Raw genomic sequence first — 21,632 nt, 5'->3', positions numbered from 1 at the left:
TAAACTGGCATCTCCATATCCCAGCCAAGCAGGGGCTGAAGGGTTAAAATGAACAGGGGCAGGTGCTGCTGTCCTGCAGCCCATTTGAACAGGCCCCCCAGGCAGCCATGCCCTTTGTGCCAGTTGGTGGCGTGCTGGGGGACCAAGGCAGCAGCGGGGCGCAGGCTCCAGGGTGGCAGTTTCAGGTGCTGAGTTTAAGTCTCTCCAGCAGGGGGAGCAGGGGGGCCACACGGAAGTGGCCAAGGGCCGTACTTCTCCATTCTATAGGGTCAGGGCTGGAGGCTGGGTGCAGAAGGGTGCTGGGAGTTGGGGGAAGAAGGGGGCATGACATGGTGCAATGTCTGGGAGGGGTGCACAAGTTTGGGTTGTAAGCTGGGGCAGAGGGTTTGGGGTGCCAGGTGGTGCTTACCTTGGTTCCCAGCCAGCAGACCCGTGCGACCCTCAGGCACGCTCCCAGCAGACGCTGCTCCACACATCCAGCTGTAAGGGCCATTACTTCCTGTGCCCCGCAAGCCCGTGGGGGTGGGTGTCATCAGCTGCCTGTTTGCAGAGACTCCCACTAGGGGCTCCCGCCACTGGCCTCGCTGAGGGGCATGCAGGGACACGGCTGGCTTTTACCCACCCCGGCTCTACAGCTGGGGGCTGTTTCCAGGATTGTGTGTGTCACAGGAACGAGAGCACAGCTGTGTCCCTGCCCCACACCATGCTGGTGGTTTGCCCTCTGTTCAGAGAAGGGAAAGGCTGCACTTCACATCTGGCATCAACACCTCCTGGGGCTGTGCCAGCCAGCTGTGGCCCAGCTGTGGGGGCGTATGAGGGCAGGGCTGAGCAGCTGGGGCCCAGCTGCAGGGGCATACGAGGGCAGGGCTGAGCGGCCCCAAGCTCCCATGCTGTTTCAACAGCTGCCAGCACCTCCCAGCCCCAGCCTGTGCTACTACAGCAAGGGGCAGGCGAGGCGAGATGAGAGGGTCGTTTGTCCTGCTCTTTAGCAAAGCCAATGAAACCAGAGCCAAGGTCCTCTCTGTGGCGCACACGGGCTCCCACTTTCAAAGCTTCCAATGCCGCAGTTTCTGGTTCCCGTTCTTTATGGTGCTGCCTCTGGTCCCAGCATGTGAGCCACGTCGTGGGATACAATACTTTATTCAGGGCCTTGCTCATACAACAGCACAGAGGACAATGCATTTCACACTTACACTTGCTCCGAGTCAGGGGCTGGACCCCCAGCAAAGCTTAGCTCCTCCTGCTGCTTCTAGAGGAGGGACTGCATATCCGCTAAGGTTCTGGCTAAACTATCGCACAGCAGTGTCAAGCAGGGCAGGCCCCAGAAGACTCACTGGCTACAGAAAACTCAGTGTATTTGCACAAGTGCCAAACAACCCTCGCCCTAAATTCAAAACAAATGTGGTTTCGCCTCCGCTGAGACCCTCTGCAGCAGCAAAACCGCACCTCTGGCTTAGCTACCGCTTGGGGGTAAGGAAAGGCTGCGCTAATGAACCCCGAGACTCGGTTTAAACAATGGAAGAGCCGTTCACCCCACTGCAGGCCAGGAGCTGTGCCAGCAATGGAGCACTAGTGCAGTCAAAGGAGAGGATCCAACCTTGCCCAGCCCCTCACACCAGACTCACTCAGCCTAAGGCCCCCGCCACTTCCCCTCAGCCACGTACTGGCTGCCTGCAGGCGGCCTGGCATCGGGGCATGGGGCTCCCCCTGAAGCAGCAAGAGCTCAGAGCTGGTGACTGAGCCCCTCATGGACCTGACCTGCACTACCATGCAGAGAACCATCAGTGGCATTCGCGTGCTGTTGAGTTCTGCTCCTGAGCCACCCATCACAGCACTATCCCCCACCCCAGGGCAGCTGTGCTGGCCTCCAGGTACTTCCCCTCACAGGTTGCGTGGAAAGAGGCTTGAATTTTACACGACTCCTCCCTTGCCCATCTTAGCCACAGGCTGAGGTAGGGTGGACACGGTGCCGACGCAGCAGCCTGCTAGCGCCTCTCCAGGCAGTGGTGTGACAGGGCCGGCTGGACCTGTAAGATGTGCCTCCCAGCCGCCTGGACTGGAGGGGCTCCTGGACCCTCACCCAGCAAAGCAGCAGGTACCCCGAGCTGGCTCAGTGAACGACACATCCAGCACCTGGCAAGCCATGCACAAACCAGCCCCGCCAGCCTCAACTTGTCTGCGCTGCTTTCCATGCACTGAACAGCAGCATGGGGGAAGGAACGGTGGCCCGCTCCCTGGCTCCCAGCCCCACCTTTTCACAAAGCAAGCACTGCACGGCACAGGTGGCAGATTTGGAGAAATGACCGTACCATCAGTTAGGCTGCAGGGAAGTCGTTTTTCCTGTGGAGGGAAAATGGGCCTGTCCTGTGCCCAAGCTGGGCTCGTCTGCATGACAATACAGCCTGGGTGGAATCTGCAGCCTGGGGCCAGAGGAAGCACAAGCCGGACCACAGTGTCTTGGGTCAATTTATACCATGAAGGGATGCGCAGCCATGAGCAAAAGCATCTCCCGGCACCTCACGTGCCACAGAGGGGGATCAGCATCCATGCCGGGGGTGGAATTATTTGCTGGAGCCACCCCACAGTCCACAAAATATGGTCCAACAAGAAGGAGCAGCCAGAGGTCACCTCACTGTGGAGCAGCCCATCTGCAGCCACAGCACAAAACAGCAGGTGAGTCCTCCTCCTGTTCCTCGTTGGGGCCCTCAATGACCGGCACGATGGGTAGCACCCAGGGAGCTACAGCAGGGCTGCTCCTGCAGTCCCAGGCCCCTGGGTGGGCTTGGAACCATGGCTTTTAAAAAAAGGAGTCCAGCATCTCTCCCCAAGGAGGAAGAGTCGGTATCTCCAGCATAGCACCTTGGTTTCTCCTGTCACAAACAGTACATGGAGCTGGTGTTGGGTTCCACCCCACTCACCAGCCAAACCTGGACAGACCCCGCAGCAGCTGCTAACATATCATACACCCCAGAGACGTCCTTCCAATTTCCAGGGGACCCTGCTAGGCCTTAGGCTTTTAGTAGGGGCCTTGGCTCCTCTTCCAGAAATCCCCATGTCTCCCTTTGCTGCCTGACCACTCAACTCACCAAAAGCAGCTGTGCTCTACGGCCCTGGAGCATGTCAAGCCCACCTGCGACACGGATGTCTCAAGATTCAGCCACGTTGCTGAAGACAAAGCTAATACCTCCCAAAGACAGGAAGAGCTCACCTCTTCCTGCTGCAGCAGTTTAAATCCGAGCACTGGTGGACGGTAGGACAAAGAATCAGGCTGACCCCAGCACAAAGCCAACGTATGGGAGAGCACAGATGGTCTCCAGCCTCTTCACTGGACACCTCTCTCCTCAGACCCCAGAGGGAACCCTCTCCCAGCCAGCACCCAGGGGCGCAGGAGTGTCACTGCAAGGAGGAGAGCAAGCAGAGATGCTGACAGCGAACACAACAGAACCCAGGCTCCTGGCCTCAAGGGGAACTGGCTGGAGAAACCACTGGTTCCCGAGGGGTTGGGCCCCGCCTGGACATAAGGTTCTGAAGCTCCTGCTGGGGAGTACTGTACAGACTGGGGACACGGGAAGGTGCAACGTCCCAGGCAGAGGAGAGGCTAAACCCCTCAGCTACTCCAGAGAGCCTCCTCTTCCTCGGGGTCAGTCTGAATGGATTTCACCCCCACTGGTGCTGCTGTTTAACATCCAGATGCTGGCAGCTGGAGAGCATGGATTTGGTCCCTCTTGGGATGGGGAGTTCTGCACACATATAATCCCTTCCAGGCCCCCATCCTCAGAGACCCAGCCACCATGCCTGGGCCAGAGAGATGGGTAAAAACCAGCCCCATATAGCTTCTCAGCTGGGGAGCAGTTGGAGAACCCTGCAGGCTTATCTCACCATGCACATGAGCCAATCTGCACCCTTGGTCCTGGAATCAGAAATCTTCTCCACTGACAGATTTCTGCCCCAGACGGTGTCGGGAAGGACAGGGAGGAGCCAGGGGCCAAGAAAACTGAAGCAGACTGTTGGCCATGCTCGAGTGATGCCCTATGATGAGACAGCCTGTCCCTAGTCCTTGCTGAAGGCAAGCATGTGCCCCAAATGGGGAACATGCCATTTCTCTCTGCAGAGGACAGCAGCAGCTATGGACCTTCCTCCATGGATAGGGCCACAGTTTCACAGCCCTGGATTCCCTTGCACTTGCTGACTGGTGTTTGGTCCAGACAGAATCCTGCCCCCACCTCCCCTCAGGCTGTGATCACTGATGCCAATTGGAACCAGAGCTGTTGCTGTCTGGGGGATCCAGCCAGCCCCAGGAAGCCCCTCTGACCCCAGCAGCCTGCCAGCCTCTCAGCCTGCCCTCCAGGCCAGAAGAGGAGGAGCTGGTCAGGGCGGGGTTCAACAAGCAGCTAGCAGGTTTCTTAGGCCAACAAAGAGCCTGGAGGTTTGTACTGACAGAAGAGAACAGGGCTCGCGGGGAGCCAATTCACAAAACCCCAAAGAGCAAGGCTCCAAAATGGTCCTGGAGTTACTGGTGACCACCACAGAGTAACTCCGAGAGGCCAGTTAGTCCCAAAGCTGACACAACGACTCCTCCACAGAGCAGAATGACAGAGGCAGCAAAGAGAGGCCAGACGCAGGGAGCCCAGAGAGATGATTGCACAGCTTCTAGCCAAAGGAGCAGCAGGCTGCCCGGCTGGAGAGAGGCTGGCCAGGCTGCTTGGGAGGCCATGACAGGTAAGGAAACCACCAGTCTGTGCCACTGACAAGCTACACACAAGCAGGGGAGTGCTGGGGAGACTGTTAGACACCTGACTTGTAGATAACTAGCCCCCTTTGACAGAGTAACCAGCCCGAGATCGCACAGTGGAGCTTAGCGGAGGGGGACCAAGCAAGGGAGCCGCAGCGAGATGCTAAGAGCCAGGCTGAGAGTGGCTGATGAGCTTCCCCCTCAGCTAATCCAGAGGACCTTGTTCCTGGGGTGCCAGCCAGCTCACGGGCAGGACCAAGGTTCTCCTGCCCTAAGCCCAGCTCCTGCTGTAAACCCTTAACAGGCAACAACCTGGGTTCCCAGGCATCTCCCTGACCAGGTCAGGACCCACCTCAGAGAGTTACTAGACTTATCTTTCAGGTGATTAAAAACAAGCTACGCCAAGGACAAAGGAATCGCCCCACAGTAGGTCTACAGGAGGCCTCCACTGAAAATACTCCTCAGGTGCTGTCCCTACCCGTCCCTTACTCCGGTTGCTCCCATCAGACATGAACACCGGGCACAGCTCCCTCTTGTCCTACTGACATATGGACCACGCCAAGCGCCTCCGCAGCTGTCTGCTGAACTCTGTGTCGTGCAAGCCCACAGACCTCCTCGGCCTGCTCCCAGCTCCCACTGTCCCTCCTGGCAAAGAGCGAACCAACCAGCAGCACAGCATTACGAAACCTTTAAGCGAAAACACCCGAGAGAACCCAGCTCCCTCTAACACAGAGCTCTGCGAGGAGACTGGCAGGGCCTGGCCAAAGGGCTGTTTGCTGTGGTGCTCTGGTGCATCCCAGAGCTGTGCATGGATCAAGTACATATGTTCTAGCTCGGAACAGTGCAGAGAGCCCTGGTGACCGGCTCCTGCAGGGGATCAGCCAGACCCCAAATGGGCACGGCTCAGATTCAAACTAACCTCAACACAAGCCTCTTCTCGAGGAAGACCTGCACTAGAGCAGTGGTGTGTTGACACCAAGGGAGGGTTCTCGTCAGACACTGCAGCTCCACTCAGAGGGGAGCGAGTCCCTTCGGGGACGGGGCCTGGGCTGGACTTCGCCCTGCTCCAGGGCACGCTGAGGGTGCAGGACAGGGAGGGCCAGCCCTTCGCAGGGCTGGCACCGGGCTCACTGCTCCTGGCGGGGAGGAGGCTTCAGAGGCCCGTGAGATCTACGATGGCTTTAATAAAGATGGCGTCGTCACGCACATAAGAGTTCTTGGCCTCCATCCTGGAGACTGGGCAGAAGAGCGGGCAGCCACTGGCAATGTTCATCTCGGTGATGGGTCGCTGGAAGGAGGAGGAGGCCACGTCGGGTCGGAAAGCATCAATAATGTGCTCCCGGTTATTCTGATCCAGCAGCATCAAGGTCACCTAGAGGTGAATATGCACAAGGAGGAGCATGAAGCAAGATGCCTACCAGGCAACCTCCAGTCATGGAGGACAACACCCCATCCCTGACTGGCAAAGCACACGCTGCAAGTTACTAGAAAAGTTCTGGGCATTCTCCGAACAGATTGTTGTCCCACTCCTGACTGTGTCTTTGTGCCTCTTCCCATCTCCTCAGAACCTCTTTTGTAATATCCTGGACTTTTATCATGCTAGGAGCCTGCACTCTATGGCTAGTGTGAACAACTGCTTTCTGTGCTTCATGCCAGCTCTCTGGTGTCTAGGAGATCAGGCATCTGGAAGACTCAAGTGGAGACAAAGATAAGGGAAAACACCTATCGGCCAGGCAGGCTCTGCACTCACTCCCGGGACCTACCTTCTGGTTGAAAGGCCATCGCAGAAGTGCATCATTGGGGCCTTTCATCACCACAAAGAACAGAGACAGGTGGGTCCCACGTCCAGTGCCATCCCCATTTAGGTACGCACGCAGGCACATCTTATAGCCATATCTGCTTGTGTAGAAGGCTGACAGAGGAACAGAAAGCCAAGAATAAACAGCCGTGCAGAACAAGGGCTAGACAGCAGGGGAGTCCAGGGGGTCCCAAACAGTTTCAACTGTCTACTGACTTTGGCTTTTGAAGCACAACCAGGGAGGGCTCCCTGAGCTGGGGTCCCACAGGAGCAACTCTGCTGGGTGCAGATCAGAGGGATGGACCTAGGGTCCTGCCAAATTCCTGGTCCATTCTGATTAATTTAACAGTTATAGGATTTTAAAAATTTATCTATTTCACCTATTCAGATCTGGAATTTCATGGTGGTGTAAGGGCCCTGACCTCAAAAGAAATGGAGAGGAAGAATTACAAGGTTTTCAAGGGGTGGGTTGGAGTACTGCTACCCTTACTTCTGTGCTGCTGCTAATGGTGGCACTTCTTTCAGAGCTGTGCAGCTAGAGAGCAGCAGCTGCAAGCCAGGAGCCCCGCTCTGAAGTAGGTAGAGCTGCTGCCAGCAGCAGAGAAGGAAGGATAACATGATATGGTATTGCCACTTGTCCTGCGCTGCTCCCTGCAGAGGTACTCCTGTTTGCTTCAGACTACATCTTACAAAGCCCCAGCTGCCTACCTTGGCTGCTGGGCTGCACTCAGAGCCTAGGTGGCAAACAAAAAGGCACTGACCGAGATCTCATATATTTGTCTTCCATCAGGTACACACAGGAAAATCATACTTGGAAACACCTCCCTGTCCTAAGTTTGCTGGTAATACACACTCTGATTGTAACGACAAATTTGCTATTGATGATAAATCCTGTAAGAGCATGCATGATTTTGGGAAGACACTTTTGTACGTGCTAGGAACAGTAACAAGGAAGTCCTATAAGCGTGTTACTTCTCAACTAGTACCTGAGGGCCTGGCACAGACAGGACAGGGTGAGACTGTGGGCAGGCTTGGTGGGACCCCAGCATATCAGGTGGCACGCTTGAGCATGAGGGGAGGTCACAATCATCACGTAGTGATCTAGAAACTCTCTCTAGAAGATCTAGAATGCTGCGTGGCTGTGGTGAACACGCAGCTGCCTGAGCCTCGCTGGAGATACAAGTGTCTTGATCCCTGTGTAGTGCTACAATTTAAATCTCCAGACACACACTCTATTGTCACTTTGTGCACTAGGTTCCTAGATTCCTTCCCTTGCTTACGATCTCCTCAGTGGCCCTATTTTGAGTTCTACTGTGTGAGGAGGACTATTATTGCAGGGCTACTTCTGGGCTCAGAAGGCTTATAATTTGCTTGAAAGGAAAAGTCTTCTGAATGCAGGGGAAAAGAGGTCTCGTGTAGCAATGCAGTTTCACTTATCTCGCTGTAAACGATCAATCTCTTTCACATTCTTGAGGGGCAAGGGAAACCATATGGAAGAAAAAATTTGTGAATAACCACTGCACGTCCTGTGCCAATTTTAATACTAGACTAATGACTGGGTACAGCTGCAACATGGAAAACCTTGCAATAGTTTGCCAATTTCTAGATAACCTGGAGAGAAGATGGCAGGACAGCGGCCGGCTATCGCCTCCTGACGTTTCCTGGCAAACTCTGTAATCTTCCAGATGAAAACGCCATCACAGGTAGAAGCTTCCATGTCTCGAATCTTTTGCTCCATGTCAGCCATAGCCAGATCTTTCAGTCCAATGCTCCTTTCCAGTTGCCGGACCTGAGCAGTGGAATACACAGTGCACCTTGGTCAGAAACAGAAGTTGCGAAAAGACACGAGTGGGGAGCTGACCTGGCTGGGGGACCACAACAAACACTGGAGAGTTCTTTCAGCATCCAGAAAGCTGTAATGCTCCTCCAAGGTACATCTCACATGACTATGCATCCAGACGACTTTTCCTCAGAATACCTCAAATATACAGGTTGAACTTCTCTTGTTTGGCACCCTCACGACCTGACTGGTACCAAATGACTTTGCCGGATCATGGGAGGTCAATATTGTCTAGCACATTACCCATACTTTCACTGTTTACTGGGCTCTTCAGAGACCTTTAGGGGTAATTTTGAGCTAAACAACAATGCAAAACACTCAGAGCCAGGACGAGTGGCTGTAAACAAACTTTATGGGATTGTGAGAAACTTGGCCACACCTATGATAAGTAACTAAAATCATGCTGAATTATGGATGCTGCTGGATGAGAGAGGTTCAACCCGTACTCCCAGCTTGGCTCCCGATAGCTGTGAGGTGAAATCAGAGACCCCTGCCCACATTACATCTGCACTAAAGCTAAGCGATTTAATTACCAGGATAAAAAAAGCAGTCCAGGAGCACTTTAAAGTCTAACAAAATAATTCATTAGGTGATGAGCTGTCGTGGGACAGACCCACTTCTTCAGACCAGAGCCAGACCAGAACAGACTCGCTATGGTCTGAAGAAGTGGGTCTGTCCCACGACAGCTCATCACCGGATCAATTATTTTGTTAGAGTGCTACTGGACTGCTTTTTTGTTTTGATAGAATATAGACTAACACGGCTCCCTCTCTGTTACTAATTACCGGGATGAATGATATGAAAGATCTTCCCAGAACACAAAGAATGAGAAGAAGCCCAAAGCCAGAAGTTACAGACCTTGTTACTGAGCATTTCAATTTTCTCCTGATCCAGCTGATGCTGCCGGCTATATGCCTCGGCTTGCAGAGACACCCTCTCTACTTCCCGATTCAGCACACACACAATGTTCTCGAACGTCATCGTCTTCCTCTCCAGGGCCTCGCACCTCCGCAGCAGATCCAAGCACTCCGGCCCCACCGCTTCAGAGCACAGCGAGCTGGGCGTTAACAGCACAGAGCTGTCTCGCATCGACGCGTGGGTGGGGCGGTGCTTGGAGTCTCCAGCCTCAGCCTTGAGGCTGAGCACAAAGCCCAGCAGCATATACAGATGCTCGTCCAGACATTTGCTCTCATGCTCCAGAAGCTTTTCATTTTCCACCTGCAGAAAGAGAAATCCTCATTTCTATTCACAGCAAGTTAGCGTCTCGCGACGGCCCTCGGATCCACAAGGCAGAGTCACCCGCGGGGGTTGTAAGTGTAACTGACAGAAGTACGGGGTAAGGCAAAGAAAACAGTTACAAACCATTCAACACAGGCAGAATTTCTGAAAGGAAAATTCTAATCTTACACAGCCACAGAGCAGCACTGGCGTTAACACACAGCTTTGCCCCCTTCTACAGCACCTTCAGTCCAAGGATCCCTGAGAAGTGTTTTCCAACCCACCGCAAATGAAGCCTCCCAAAGCCCTGCCTGTGTCCTGTTACTATTATCCCCCAGCTGCAAAGAGAGGATGTGATCTGCCAAAGTGAGCCTGGGATAACAGTGTGCTCCCAGCTGCGTGGGTCCAGAGTTACACAAAAGCCTTCTCAGACCCCGCCTTTGGGTATGTCCTCTCCATGGGAGATCGACCCCAGCAGTGTTCGGTTTTGCACGCTGAGTGGGGGCACACAAAAATCCAACTATTGGGGTTCACAGTTGACTCCTGAACTCCTCAGTCTCACAAGGAGTAAAGGGGGTTGAGAGGAGAGGCTCAGTGAGGACGGCCGGATAAGCTGATTGCAGTAAGTCAGTTCCAGCTACGCACTTGCTGAGCGGGAACTGCGTCTCTACGATCAACGTTAAGGTCTAGTGTAGACTTGGCCTTAGGCGTGTCCTCAACGGAGGCATTTACTACACCTCCCAATTCTCACTGTCTGAAGTGAGACTCCCCCCCTCTCCCCCGGCCAGCCTGGCTTACTGCTCAGGACTTACCAAGCCCCTGGGGCGCTTGCCTGCAGCAATCTGCTATGGCTCACTACTGCACAGCTGAAACAACCACTCAGCTCAGTTACTGCAGGCAGCTGCCAAAATCATTCCTCTGGGGTCCAGCTCCAGCACCAACCTTAGTACTGAACCAGAGAGTCTCCATTACAGCTCTCAAGCCTTCTTACAGCTTCTAAAGGCTGGGCTGCCTGGACCTGTATCCAGCTACAGACAGGCTGAAATTATCTGCAGTTTTGTAGGGTCAATTGGAGGGTTGTGGGCAAAGCGTTTGCAGGTTGGGGCCCAGAAGGAAAAATGTGCCCTACTCCCAGGGAGATAAGCCTGGCTGGACATAGACTGGTGGTCTGTAAAGGCCACCTGTCACCGAGGTTTGGCTTCCAGCAGCAGCAGCCTTGCAAGCACAGGGAGTTTGCTATCCACTACCCTGGAGAGCTGACTGAATAGCAACTCTTCCACCCCTTCAACGTTGGGATCCACAGTCGGGAGTGACTCTGGGCCTTCGGGGGCCAAGCTAAAGAAACCTGGACACACCTCCCCACAACACAGTCCATAAGGAAGGCCCCTGAACTGCATTCCCTGGGAAAACCAGACTCTGCCTTCTCCGCATATGAGCCTTCTGTTAGGAGGTGTTTTTCTGCACCGAGGAAACAATCCCTTCGCGTCGGTTCATTCTCTAGATACCTCCAGCTCTGGACACCGAGCAGAAACAATTTCAGACACAAGTTGCATTGCCACGGCTTAGCCAGAGCACCAGCAGCACTCAAACATCAACCCCCCACTTCTCACGCAGGCCGGCTGGCTTCATGACACTCCACCTAGAACTGCGTGTCTGGGGATGGGAGATGCGTCGGGGACAACACTCAAGGTGAGCAAAAGCCAACACTGCAGAGAAGACAAGTCCCTAGACAAGTACGAGGAAACTGGCCTTACCAGCTCTGTGCAGCCCACCACCTGAAATCTGCACGGCACTTTACATTTGCCACAACTCTTCACGTGGTCCTGAAACTAAGAAAAGCGACAAACGTTGTGCCAAATATCAGCCTCATTCTTCCATCTTACACATCCCAAGAAACTCCACGAGACCGGAAGGTGAAGGTGCTACAGGAGAACTGACCCTCCACGATCATGACACAGCTGTGATCCCGGAAGCTGACCCAAGAGTGTTAAGAGTTGATTCACCCAATGGTATTGGACTGGGCACTTCTTCTTTTAGGTGCCCAACGGCACAGGACACAGTGGGGGACAGGCAGGCAGAGCCATCCCATCCGCAGGACAAAGTGGGGTGACCACCCCCAGCTCCACACTTCTGGGGTCCCCAGGGCAGCCACCTCACATGCCCTGTGGACAGGAGGGTCTGTGGGACAACTGCAGGGCCTGATGCTATGACAGCAGGGGTTCCCCCTCATACACACCACGCAGGTGATGGAAGCTTGGCAGCCTGCTCTGCCAAGCCGTCCTCCCAGCCCCCTGCGCCAGTGGGAAGTGGAGCACCCCGGCACCAAGGCACTCTGCTTCCTGCTGCAGCAGAGAAGCTGGGCACAGCAGGCCAGGAGGGCAGCACCGTGGGGCAGAGTCTGCTCTGGCTCCTGCTGCCTGTGGGGGGAGGTGGGGGGAGGGCAGTGACCCCTGCTGCCACGGTACCAGGCCCCAATATCCCATGAGCAGCACTGCCTGAGGGATGGTGGAGTGGGGGTTGAGCAGGGGCAGGGATGGGGAAGGGATGGGGCCTGAGGCATGGCTGGAGGGTTGCTGTGGGGGCGACGGGGGAATTGCCCCAGGCCCTGCTCCCACCTCAGGGCTAGGGGAGCAGGCATGAGCCCTCCTGCAGACGCTCCGCAGAGAAGATACACCTGCCCACTGTCTGCTTACTGAGACCTGTCATCAGTAACTGTCCGAGGTGCTGCAGGCCAAGAACAACTGTGCAGAAAGCCCAACGGTTACGCTGAGGTAGCCAGCTCAGACGAGACGCCACCTACTGAATATAGGGGCCTCACTGCCGCTCTCGCCATAACTAAAACAGTCCTCTACTGGGGGGGGGAATCCTATTTCCCATTCACAGCCATGTGCCTCATTATATGGAAGTGAGAAGGGGCTTGATTCATTTGACAATTACCCCCACATCATGCCACTCACTTACTTAGGGCCTGTGCACATGATGCATTGGCCTGCACTTGAGGGATGTAACTTCTAGGGCATACTGGCACACTGGACACCAGCTGGGATGTGTGTGGTCCCTGCTGGTGCACACTAAAAGTTCTCCCACAGGTCATATTAACATAGTACTGTAACATGTAGGGGGCTGTTAGCATGCACTAAATCACTTTTGGTGTGTGCCATTAGGGTTCACACAGGCCTGTGTAGTGTGGAACACCAGTACAAATCCGGGTCAGCTGTGCGGGCTTCAGATTTCAGACTCAAGCGGATTAGTGTCCAATGATCACACTGCCAAAGCCACAGGAGTTGCATCCTCTGCTGCTATCTACTCTGAAGACTTTTTACCCAATTTTTCAGACTCCCTCCTGCTCCCAGTGAGAAGCCCATCCATTTCAGCCTCCCCCAGGGGAGGCTGACCAAGTACAACTCTACCAAGGTGACTCACAAAAAGTTGGAACTTCAGTGCTTAATTACTTGGCCCAAGTCAGTCTTCGGGCAATCAATGTGGAGTACAGTGCTGGGTCGGAAGGGCTGTAAGTCTTTCATTTAGTGGCATTCTTTCCCTAATAACTACAGCAGCTAATGTAACTGTACCACCTAGGATAAGCACTGCTGTGGCCATGTTGGTCCAAGGCTATTAGAAAGACAAGGTAAGTGAGCTAGTATCTTTTATTGGCCAATGTCCGTTGGTGAGAGAGAAGTTCTGAGCTCTGTATAAGCATGAAAGCTTGTTCCGCTCTCAAACTGAAGTTGGTCCACTAAAAGATTTATTTATAAGTTACTCACTATGCAAGGAGGAAAGTGTCTCTCTGGTCAGCACCCAAATATAGCATTAACCAGAATCTGATTTAAGAGGAGTTACTTACTACTCATGGAAAAAGACTGAGTAGTTGAAGTCCATCACAAACTGCAATAACATCAGTGTTAAGAGCTCCCTGGAACATGATCATGGGATGCAAATGGCAGCTGCTTCTCAAAATTAAATGTGTTTAATTGTTTTCCTGCACTCTGCAATGCAGATTGAACGTTCTCCTGGGTGAGCTCAAGGGTCCCTTTTCTGTCTCACAGAATTCATGTACCGTTTTGCTAGAACTGAAACCACAAGCAGCATGTGCTATGAAACAAGAATGTTCCAATACCTTCTCTCTTGCAATCTTCTTCTTCCCACAGCCCTCACAAGTCAGTGGAAATTTAGGGCAGACTGCATCGTGAGCCTGTAAAAGAAATGACAAGTGACCATTTGAACACCGAAAACAGCTTTGATCAGGCCACTGTGAAGACTGCAACTCAGGGGAACAAATACTTCATTGTGAACACATTTGTACTATCCAAGGGCCTTTCAGGTGACAGAATGTAAATTAAATCCTGGCCTAAGCTTGGCGTTTCTGCATGTCAAGTTGTGTTTCTACATTGCCGTTTCCAGGCTGGTAATTGCTTTTGGTGCCTTACTGAGTGCTCACTCTTGAGATAAGATTATCAGTTTCAGACTAGTAGGAAAAAAAAAATCAAATGATTTCTTGGATGGAGTGACATAATCAAAAGGAAACAACAATTGTGGCATTGCCTGGAAAATGCACGCTTAGGAGAAGTATGTGGAAAAATCCCACCCTCCTCATAAGCATTTTGCATGAGCTACCAGTTGTGACAGGCTCTGGTTGGCTGTATCAAAATCCCCAAACCACACTCGGCAGCTACAGATCAGGTGCTTTCCAGTGTTGCCTCTCATGTCCAAATCAGTTCACCAAGCTCCTGCTTCTCAACCAGGTATCAATTCTTTAAAAAAAAAAAATCACACCTACCATACTCGTTCTGCAGTAAAAAGCACAGTGGTTGGTTTAGGAAGGGACAGACAATACACAAGAATCTAATTGTGACCTCCTCTACAGATAAAGGAAACCAGCACAAATTAAAATGGGAATCTAACTCTCTTCCTCTCGCTGTAGTGCTTCTCCTACATTAGTTCTGTGACATGTAGGACTGAGTGATTAAACATTTTGCTTAAATTAAAATCTCCTACCCAGAAGTGAAATCTAGCCAATGTGTTTTACTACTCTTGTTATGTGCCAGGTTACGTCATTTCGATACTCTACTCAAGTTCTTACTGCTTACGTCAGATTAAAACAAATTGAATACATAGGACTGTCCACCCTGCACCAAAAACTCATTCATTTTAATGAAATTATTTTATAACTACACAATTCTTTCTGCTGCCTAAAATCAGAACTATTTGTCAACCTTGCCGGTCACACTCATGCTGTACAAACTCACACTCTTAAAGACTTGCTTTGTTTTTTAAACCACTAGCTACATCGGTACAACTACACCTGCACTCAAAAAGAAAAATCCATTTGCTAACTCAGATTCATGAGTCACTAGTTACGATCTACCTTCTGTACAGGAAAAGAACAGCATTTGAGCCATGAGAGCTGTTGCAGTGTTATTTAGACAAGCGAATGCTACAGTCTCTAGAGCAGCGGTTCCCAACCTGGTGCCTGGGGGTTCACGAGGGTATTGCAGGAGGTTCATAAAAACATTAAAAAATAAATAAAAATGATCACCGAAAATAAGTTAAGTAAATTGCAAAGTTACAATCACTTATTATTTTAAAATGAAGGATCTTCCAATAACATTATTAATGGTGGTCTGAAAAATCTACGTTGTGGTTTCCTTTTTCATGTAATGAAGTATACATAGCGCAATGACCTTTGATGGGAGTCTGTGAGCAGTTTTGGGGATGACTGGGGTCCACACTAGTGAAAAGGCTGGGAACCACTGCTCTAGATCCTTCACACAGGCTGGATGAACTGTGCATGTCGATTAGTGGACAAGGGTCAGAGGAATTCTGCATAAGCTGGGGGTGGGGGCGATTTCAATCCACTCACAGAGGCAGGAGTTGACCCCTCCCCATTCAGTGATTCCTCCTACTCTCAGGGGGCTCCCAACAATTTTTTCATTTCCTTCCTTGTCCTACAAAATCCTGGTAGCAGTACCACTTCACTTCCATAAAGGGCCCTGGTAACGGTACCACTTCACTTCCATAAAGGGCCCTGGTAACGGTACCACTTCACTTCCATAAAGGGAAGAAGGTTTGACTTGAAATGCAACTATATCAAAGGGAAAGCAAATCCAACAGAAGCTCAGCTGGGGCGGGTCCCTAAGCTTCCTCCTCGTCTGAGATTTACAAATAATCTCATTTCTATCTCCTCTCCCCTTCAGCCTCTCTCCCTTCCTAGTCCTCTCCGAGAATTCAGTCCCCAGCTCCCAACCACTCTAGGACAGTTGCACAGCATTAATCTTCCATGAAGGAGAGAACATTTATGTTCTAAGTGACATTAGCACAGAAACTACTGAATATGCACTGAGAGAGACACCGCTCCAGACAGTAGGACAGGAAGTAGTGACTTCATACGCATTGGCTTTTGGACTGCAAGTGAAATAGCTTAGTGGTGCGCAATATCTTGTTAAGACTTCTAGAAATATTTATTTGAATGGGCATGTTTCCAAAAACTTCCACACACGTATTTGAAAAACTTCTGGGATTCTCCACTGGATTTCCCCAGGCCTTATCCTGGCAGCACAGATACCATGACAAACTGCCCAAAGCCAAGTACTACTTCCTGTAAAAGAAATACACCCGTCCCTCGGTCCAAAGAGGCAGGGGGTTATCATTTAAGACTCATGCGTTATAACTGAACCCCAAAGAGATGGAGAAATCATGGCATTACAGCAGCCTCAAACCCTGCCAGATGGCGAACTGTGCTGCCACAACAATAGAGCTGTCTTTTTAACTTAAATGTTCAAACTTTCATGTTCATCACTTTTAGGCAGCTTGCCACTTCTCACGGAGTGAGCTGTATAAAAACAAAGTTTCCTTTCCCATGGCAGCATCATCCTGCAAGAACAACAGGAAACCCCAGGACAGGGGAGGAGAAAGGTTTTAGTTTTGTTTAAACGCTACAGCTGTGTCTACACATGCCCCCTCCTTTTGGAGAGGGAATGTTAATGAGGCAGTTCGGAAGATGCTAATGAAGTGCTGATGTAAACGTGCAGCACCTCATTAGCATAACAGCGGCTGCATGCAATTCAAAAGTGCCGCTTTTGGAAGAGACACGCCCTGTGTAGACCACCAGTCAGTAGCAAAACGGCAACACATTGTGGTTTCGTATCAGATCCTAAGAATGCAACTGAACGCAACAGAATGCAACAGAACAATGAGATGGAGAAAAGTTAGCATCTTCCAAAGCAACCCCCACTAAAGTAAACCTGAAGTATCAATTAGTTTGCAAATAACTTCATTTCCCTAAAAGCAACAGTGAATCAGTCTGGTGATTACACACTTTGGGGATCTCTAACGTAGATTTTGTGGTCTGCTTTTAGCTTAACTGATTGCCAAGTCACTCAAGATAACTAACACCCTTGAAAGCACCAACCTTGACATAATCTGAATATTTGTTCAGGACACAAATGACTGTGATTTACCCTACCAGCTAGATATAACAGGACCATAAATTTCAGACTAGACATAGAATCATAGGAGATCAGGGTCAGAAGAGACCTCAGAAGGTCATCTAAGTCCAACACCCTGCTCAAATCAGGGCCAACGCTGACTAAATCATCCCAAACAGGATTTTGTCAAGTTGTGCCTCAAATACCTCTAAGAATGGTGATTCCACCACCTCTTTAGGTAACCCATTGCAGTGCATCACCACACTCCTCATGAAATGACCCTACCCATACTTCATGAAAATTGGCTTATGAATATGAAAATGCATAACTCAAAGATGCTTTGTGCAAAACATGTAATGTACCGTATCATTCTAAAAGTTACTACCTGCTGAATCTGTACCTTCTATTTTGTGCACGTATCATTCTTGGATGAGACATTATCATTATGAAGTGTCAATCTGTTTTTAATTCTAAATGTGCTACCGAGTGACATTAGTGAAACTTAATGGCTCAGTACTTAAACCAATGACCCTTGAATGGTTTTGTTTCCTGTAAGTCAGCGGTTCTCTAGTTTTTTGGCCCAGGGCCCAGTCCACATACCTTTCAGTGGACCACCAGACATGATGACAAAATGCCTTTGTTTATCTCTGACTACATTAAATACTAAAATTATTCATATTGGGTTACTTGAACAAAAACATATGGAGGTGCAAATAAATTGGCAAGAAAAGAAATATTTAAAATCAAAATTAAAATAATTAAACAGATTAAGTGCTTTAAATAAATCATGTTAGATTACCATACTTTGTTTTAAATAAAATATTAATTTACATAATAAAAAATAAGTTTCAACATTGTCTTTATTTATGGCAGGGGTAGGGAAGCTTTTTTGGATCAGTTGGGTTGGCACACAAGTAAGAGGCAACACTCCCACCCCTCCCTAAAAACACCCACAACACCCAACTTTCACTGATGTGATTCTCAAGATACTGCACCCCCCTGGCACTCCAGCCCCATGGTGGGGTGGGGGGGGGGGCGGATGGGGGGAAGAGGAGGCAGGGAGGACCACTTACTTGCGGGGTGGGGAGATGGGTCCAGAGCTCAGGCTCCCCACCTTCCAGCCAGCCTGCTAAAGCCAGGATGCGGCATTTAACCTGCATCTCAGCTCCAACAGGCTCTCACTCTCCCCACTTGCCACAGTAGGGAGGGGGAGCGGGCTCCCTGCCAGCTCATTTGGCTGGGAAGCAGCATTTCAGCTGCCTCCTCCTGCAAACGGGTGACCGTGGGCTCAGCATTTCCCCTCACCGCAGCTCTGCAAAGAGCCACCGCGGGGTTGGTCAATTTCCCCCTCCCCCCCCCCCCATTGCTCTGCAAACAGCCGCAGAGAAAGGAAACTGATGAAATTTCACAGCACACTTGCACCCCAGTTCTCATGGCACACGGGCTAAAAACCACTGCTCTAGGTGGGTCTTGCTGTAAGGATATCTGAAGTGGTCTTATGCTGACTCTCATACCTTAATGTCAGGGAAGTAGAAAAGCAATTTGCAGTATTTGCAGTTGAGGCTTCTCTCGGGGCATTCCCGCTCGGAATGGCGCTCCTTGTCATTCAGTTTGATCATTTCCTTACATGCTGGGCACTCAATCAGCATGAACAGGCAGTTCCCTTCATGGCAGCTCTGTGACAACAAGAGCAGCACATTACAATACCATGATACAAAAGAACAGCCCCCCTCCTCCCACAGACACACAAGGGGGCGGAGGCCATTGTGTCAAATGCAGAGGGCATGACAAATAAACCACCCTCAGAACAAACTGCTGCCAAAAGGAATGGGAGATTAATTTTACACTGTGTTTTCAACTCGGAGCTTTGGCCATGTGTGGTCAGGGTTGAAAATGGGACTCTGCCTGTCACTGTGGGATCTGAATGCCTTTCACAGAACATCCACAGCAAGAGAGAAGTCCATAATGAATTTCACGAACTCTCAGGTTCTCCCTTTTCCATATACACACTGATTGGAGTTTTAACTTTCTCAATTTTGTTTCTTTTTCTTTTGGCACAGGGGGCTTTTAGTTGGCTCAGGTTTACAGGGCACAAAGGCAAAAAGCCTTCGCGGTGAGGATGGGTTCTGTAGGATTTCCTACAGCCAGTCAGATGCCAGATTTACTTAATCTCCACTGGACGTTCCTTGCAAACAAGGATCACCTCACCAGAGAATGCTCTGTCTCCAGCTTTCCTGCCCTCTTCCTGTGTTTATGATCTTCATTGCTCTGGAGGAAGGCAACTATTGCAGCCATTCATGTAGCAAAACATGGTCTTAAACAAGCTGAAGTCTGATCCATGAATTGCTTTAAAGTTAGGACCAAAGCCTTAAACTGAAGCTAACTAGAAGCCATTAGAGAGATTTGAGCGTAAGGCTAATATACACCCGACAGCCAAAGTGGAGAAAGCTGGCAGACACATTCCTTATTGACAGGAGCCTACGCACTGTCTCTGCATTCAGCTTCAGATACAGCCAGTTTCATCTCATGATAAATGATTAAATGAATCTCGCTAGGAAACTGTGAATCACAGCTGCAGATTATACAAAGCCTTGGTGGAATCTCCATCCTCAGAGTTTGAAGTCCTGTCTTGACAAAGCCCTGACTGGGATGATTTAGTTTGGGTTGGTCCTATTCTGAACAGGCCGTTGCACTACGTGACCTCCTTGTGGTCTCTTACACCCTAATCTTCTGTGATTTCATACACAGGACACTAGAAAATGTACCTGGCATTGTTCGGGTCCCTAAGTCAATAATGATATCAGAGAAGGGTTGGAAAATAAAAAGAAAATCTATGTGCTATATTTAAATGATTGCCTTTTTCAAACCTGCCCCCTACACATATCCTCAGCCCCCTGCCCTGAGCCTCTCCTCACTCCCATCAACCCCCATCCTGAGTCCGTCCTCACCCTCCAACCCTGACTCCTGCACTCCCCCCACATACCAATGCCCTGCCTTGAGCCCCCTCACCCACAAACTATGACTCCTGCACTCCCCAATCCTCTGCCTTGAGCGCCCCATGCACCCAGCCTCCTGCCTTGATGCCTGCTCCCTCCAGGCCATGTGCAGAAGCATGAGCCAAGCGCACTGCTCACCTGCCCCCTGGCCCTTCTCAGAAAGAGCAAGGAATGCAACAAACTCTGTACTTTTCCCTTGCTCCCTGGTAGCAAGGAAGGGGAACAGCAAGCAAAGAATTTGGGGGCAGCACAACCAAACCCTGACCATGCTTTAGGTTACAACCAGAGGAAGCTGTATACCGAACTTGGTGGTCCTGGCTCTTACTGCTTAGGAGTTCCTGAACAGGCAAGAGACTCGCAGACAAACTCTATGAAATATACAGTAGATAGAGACCACCCATCCATCACCTGGAGGAGCTCCAACTCAAGATACTGGGGACTAGTGGTCTAAAGGTAGCTGCTCTGCAGCTCATCACTTTGGTTACATTTAACAGTTGGAGACCACCATCTCAGGCGCTCCTTTGTCGATAATGACGACATTTCAGTCCCAAGATTCTTCCAACAGCACCAAGATCTCTCACGCTGCCACTGTCTGGTTTTAGCGCAGCACTCAACGGTTACGCCCATCGGCCAAAGGGTACAACTTAAAAGCAGCCGAATGCTGCAACTCCAAGGGCCACATGGTCAATTTGCTGAGAGCCCAACAGCCCTGTCTGTTTTGCAGAAAGGCGCATCCCTCCTCTTTTAAACACGGAGAATACTCCAAGTTCCAGCACGCAACACTACGTCTTGACTGAAGCAGCTCTGACACTTGAATCGCGCTGGAGTATTCCAAGCGAGACCATTTCGTTTTTATTGGTCTTATGTCCTTAAGAAAGATGAGGTCACCAACAGACTGCAAGTTACAACTCTGTAAACCCCATCAGGACAGCCTTGACCTCACACCTCCCTTCTGGATTTCAGGGAAGGATGTGGACAAAGAGTATCAACCAAATCTGTCTCTCAAAAGTACAGGAGCTGGGCATTAAATGTTAATTTTAGTCTGATTTTAGTCTGAGGGAGGAGGGGGTTTTCAGGAAAGGAAATGTATGAGGGAAGAAAATGCAAATGTAGCCATGACTGGTGCGCTTGAGAGGCTGAAAAAAGATCACACCAACCCAGGTTTCCCCCTAACACAATTTACGTTAGATCTTGATCTTTTGACTTTCTCACACATGACCCAAAAGCACCAATTTAATTCCATCAATTTACACAAAAGTCAATGATAACAGCCCTGGCCCTTCTCTGAAATTAAGAGTCCAAAAACTTGAATTCTCAATGGCTGTTAAATGTTGCCTGAAACAGTACTACACTCAAATTAAGGTTGCAAGGAGGTTATCATCAAAGCTTTATAAGGGACTTGGGACTGAGCTGAACTTCCAAGATACTGAATTACAGCTTTACATTTTCAGAGAGCCAGCTACTAAAAGTATTAATTAGCAAAGCCACCATCATATCACTGAGCCGTTTTGAGAATTAAAGATAGACTTAGACCCTTTCAGCTGGGGCTTTCCGATCCCCTCCCACATACACATTTTCCGGCACTCCCTGTAGACTGCTTCCCACACAACAGGTTGGACAGAAA

At 50.5% G+C, this 21,632-nt stretch overlaps 1 protein-coding gene across 6 annotated transcripts in view; it reads right to left on the bottom strand.

Annotated features, from left to right (window-relative positions):
• TRAF2 (TNF receptor associated factor 2) overlaps positions 1-21,632 on the bottom strand; it is a 56,425-nt gene that overhangs the window by 12,972 nt on the left and 21,821 nt on the right. For 5 of the 6 annotated variants that reach the window (XM_075015736.1, XM_075015735.1, XM_075015734.1 and 2 more), the window contains 7 exons: positions 18,527-18,688; positions 13,706-13,780; positions 11,343-11,417; positions 9,229-9,588; positions 8,142-8,319; positions 6,496-6,644; positions 5,406-6,104 (listed from right to left, as the gene is read on the bottom strand). In XM_075015736.1, coding sequence (XP_074871837.1) covers positions 5,886-6,104; positions 6,496-6,644; positions 8,142-8,319; positions 9,229-9,588; positions 11,343-11,417; positions 13,706-13,780; positions 18,527-18,688 — 1,218 coding nt within the window. In that variant the 3' untranslated portion in view covers positions 5,406-5,885. Of the gene's footprint in view, positions 1-5,405; positions 6,105-6,495; positions 6,645-8,141; positions 8,320-9,228; positions 9,589-11,342; positions 11,418-13,705; positions 13,781-18,526; positions 18,689-21,632 lie in introns of those variants that run through there. The other variant, XR_012648387.1, reaches the window with a different exon arrangement.

Source organism: Carettochelys insculpta, chromosome 21 (genome assembly GCF_033958435.1).
Source record: "Carettochelys insculpta isolate YL-2023 chromosome 21, ASM3395843v1, whole genome shotgun sequence".
NCBI classification, from domain to species: domain Eukaryota; kingdom Metazoa; phylum Chordata; order Testudines; family Carettochelyidae; genus Carettochelys; species Carettochelys insculpta.
Note: the sequence above shows the minus strand (reverse complement) of the source record. Positions and strands in the feature narration are given on the sequence as shown.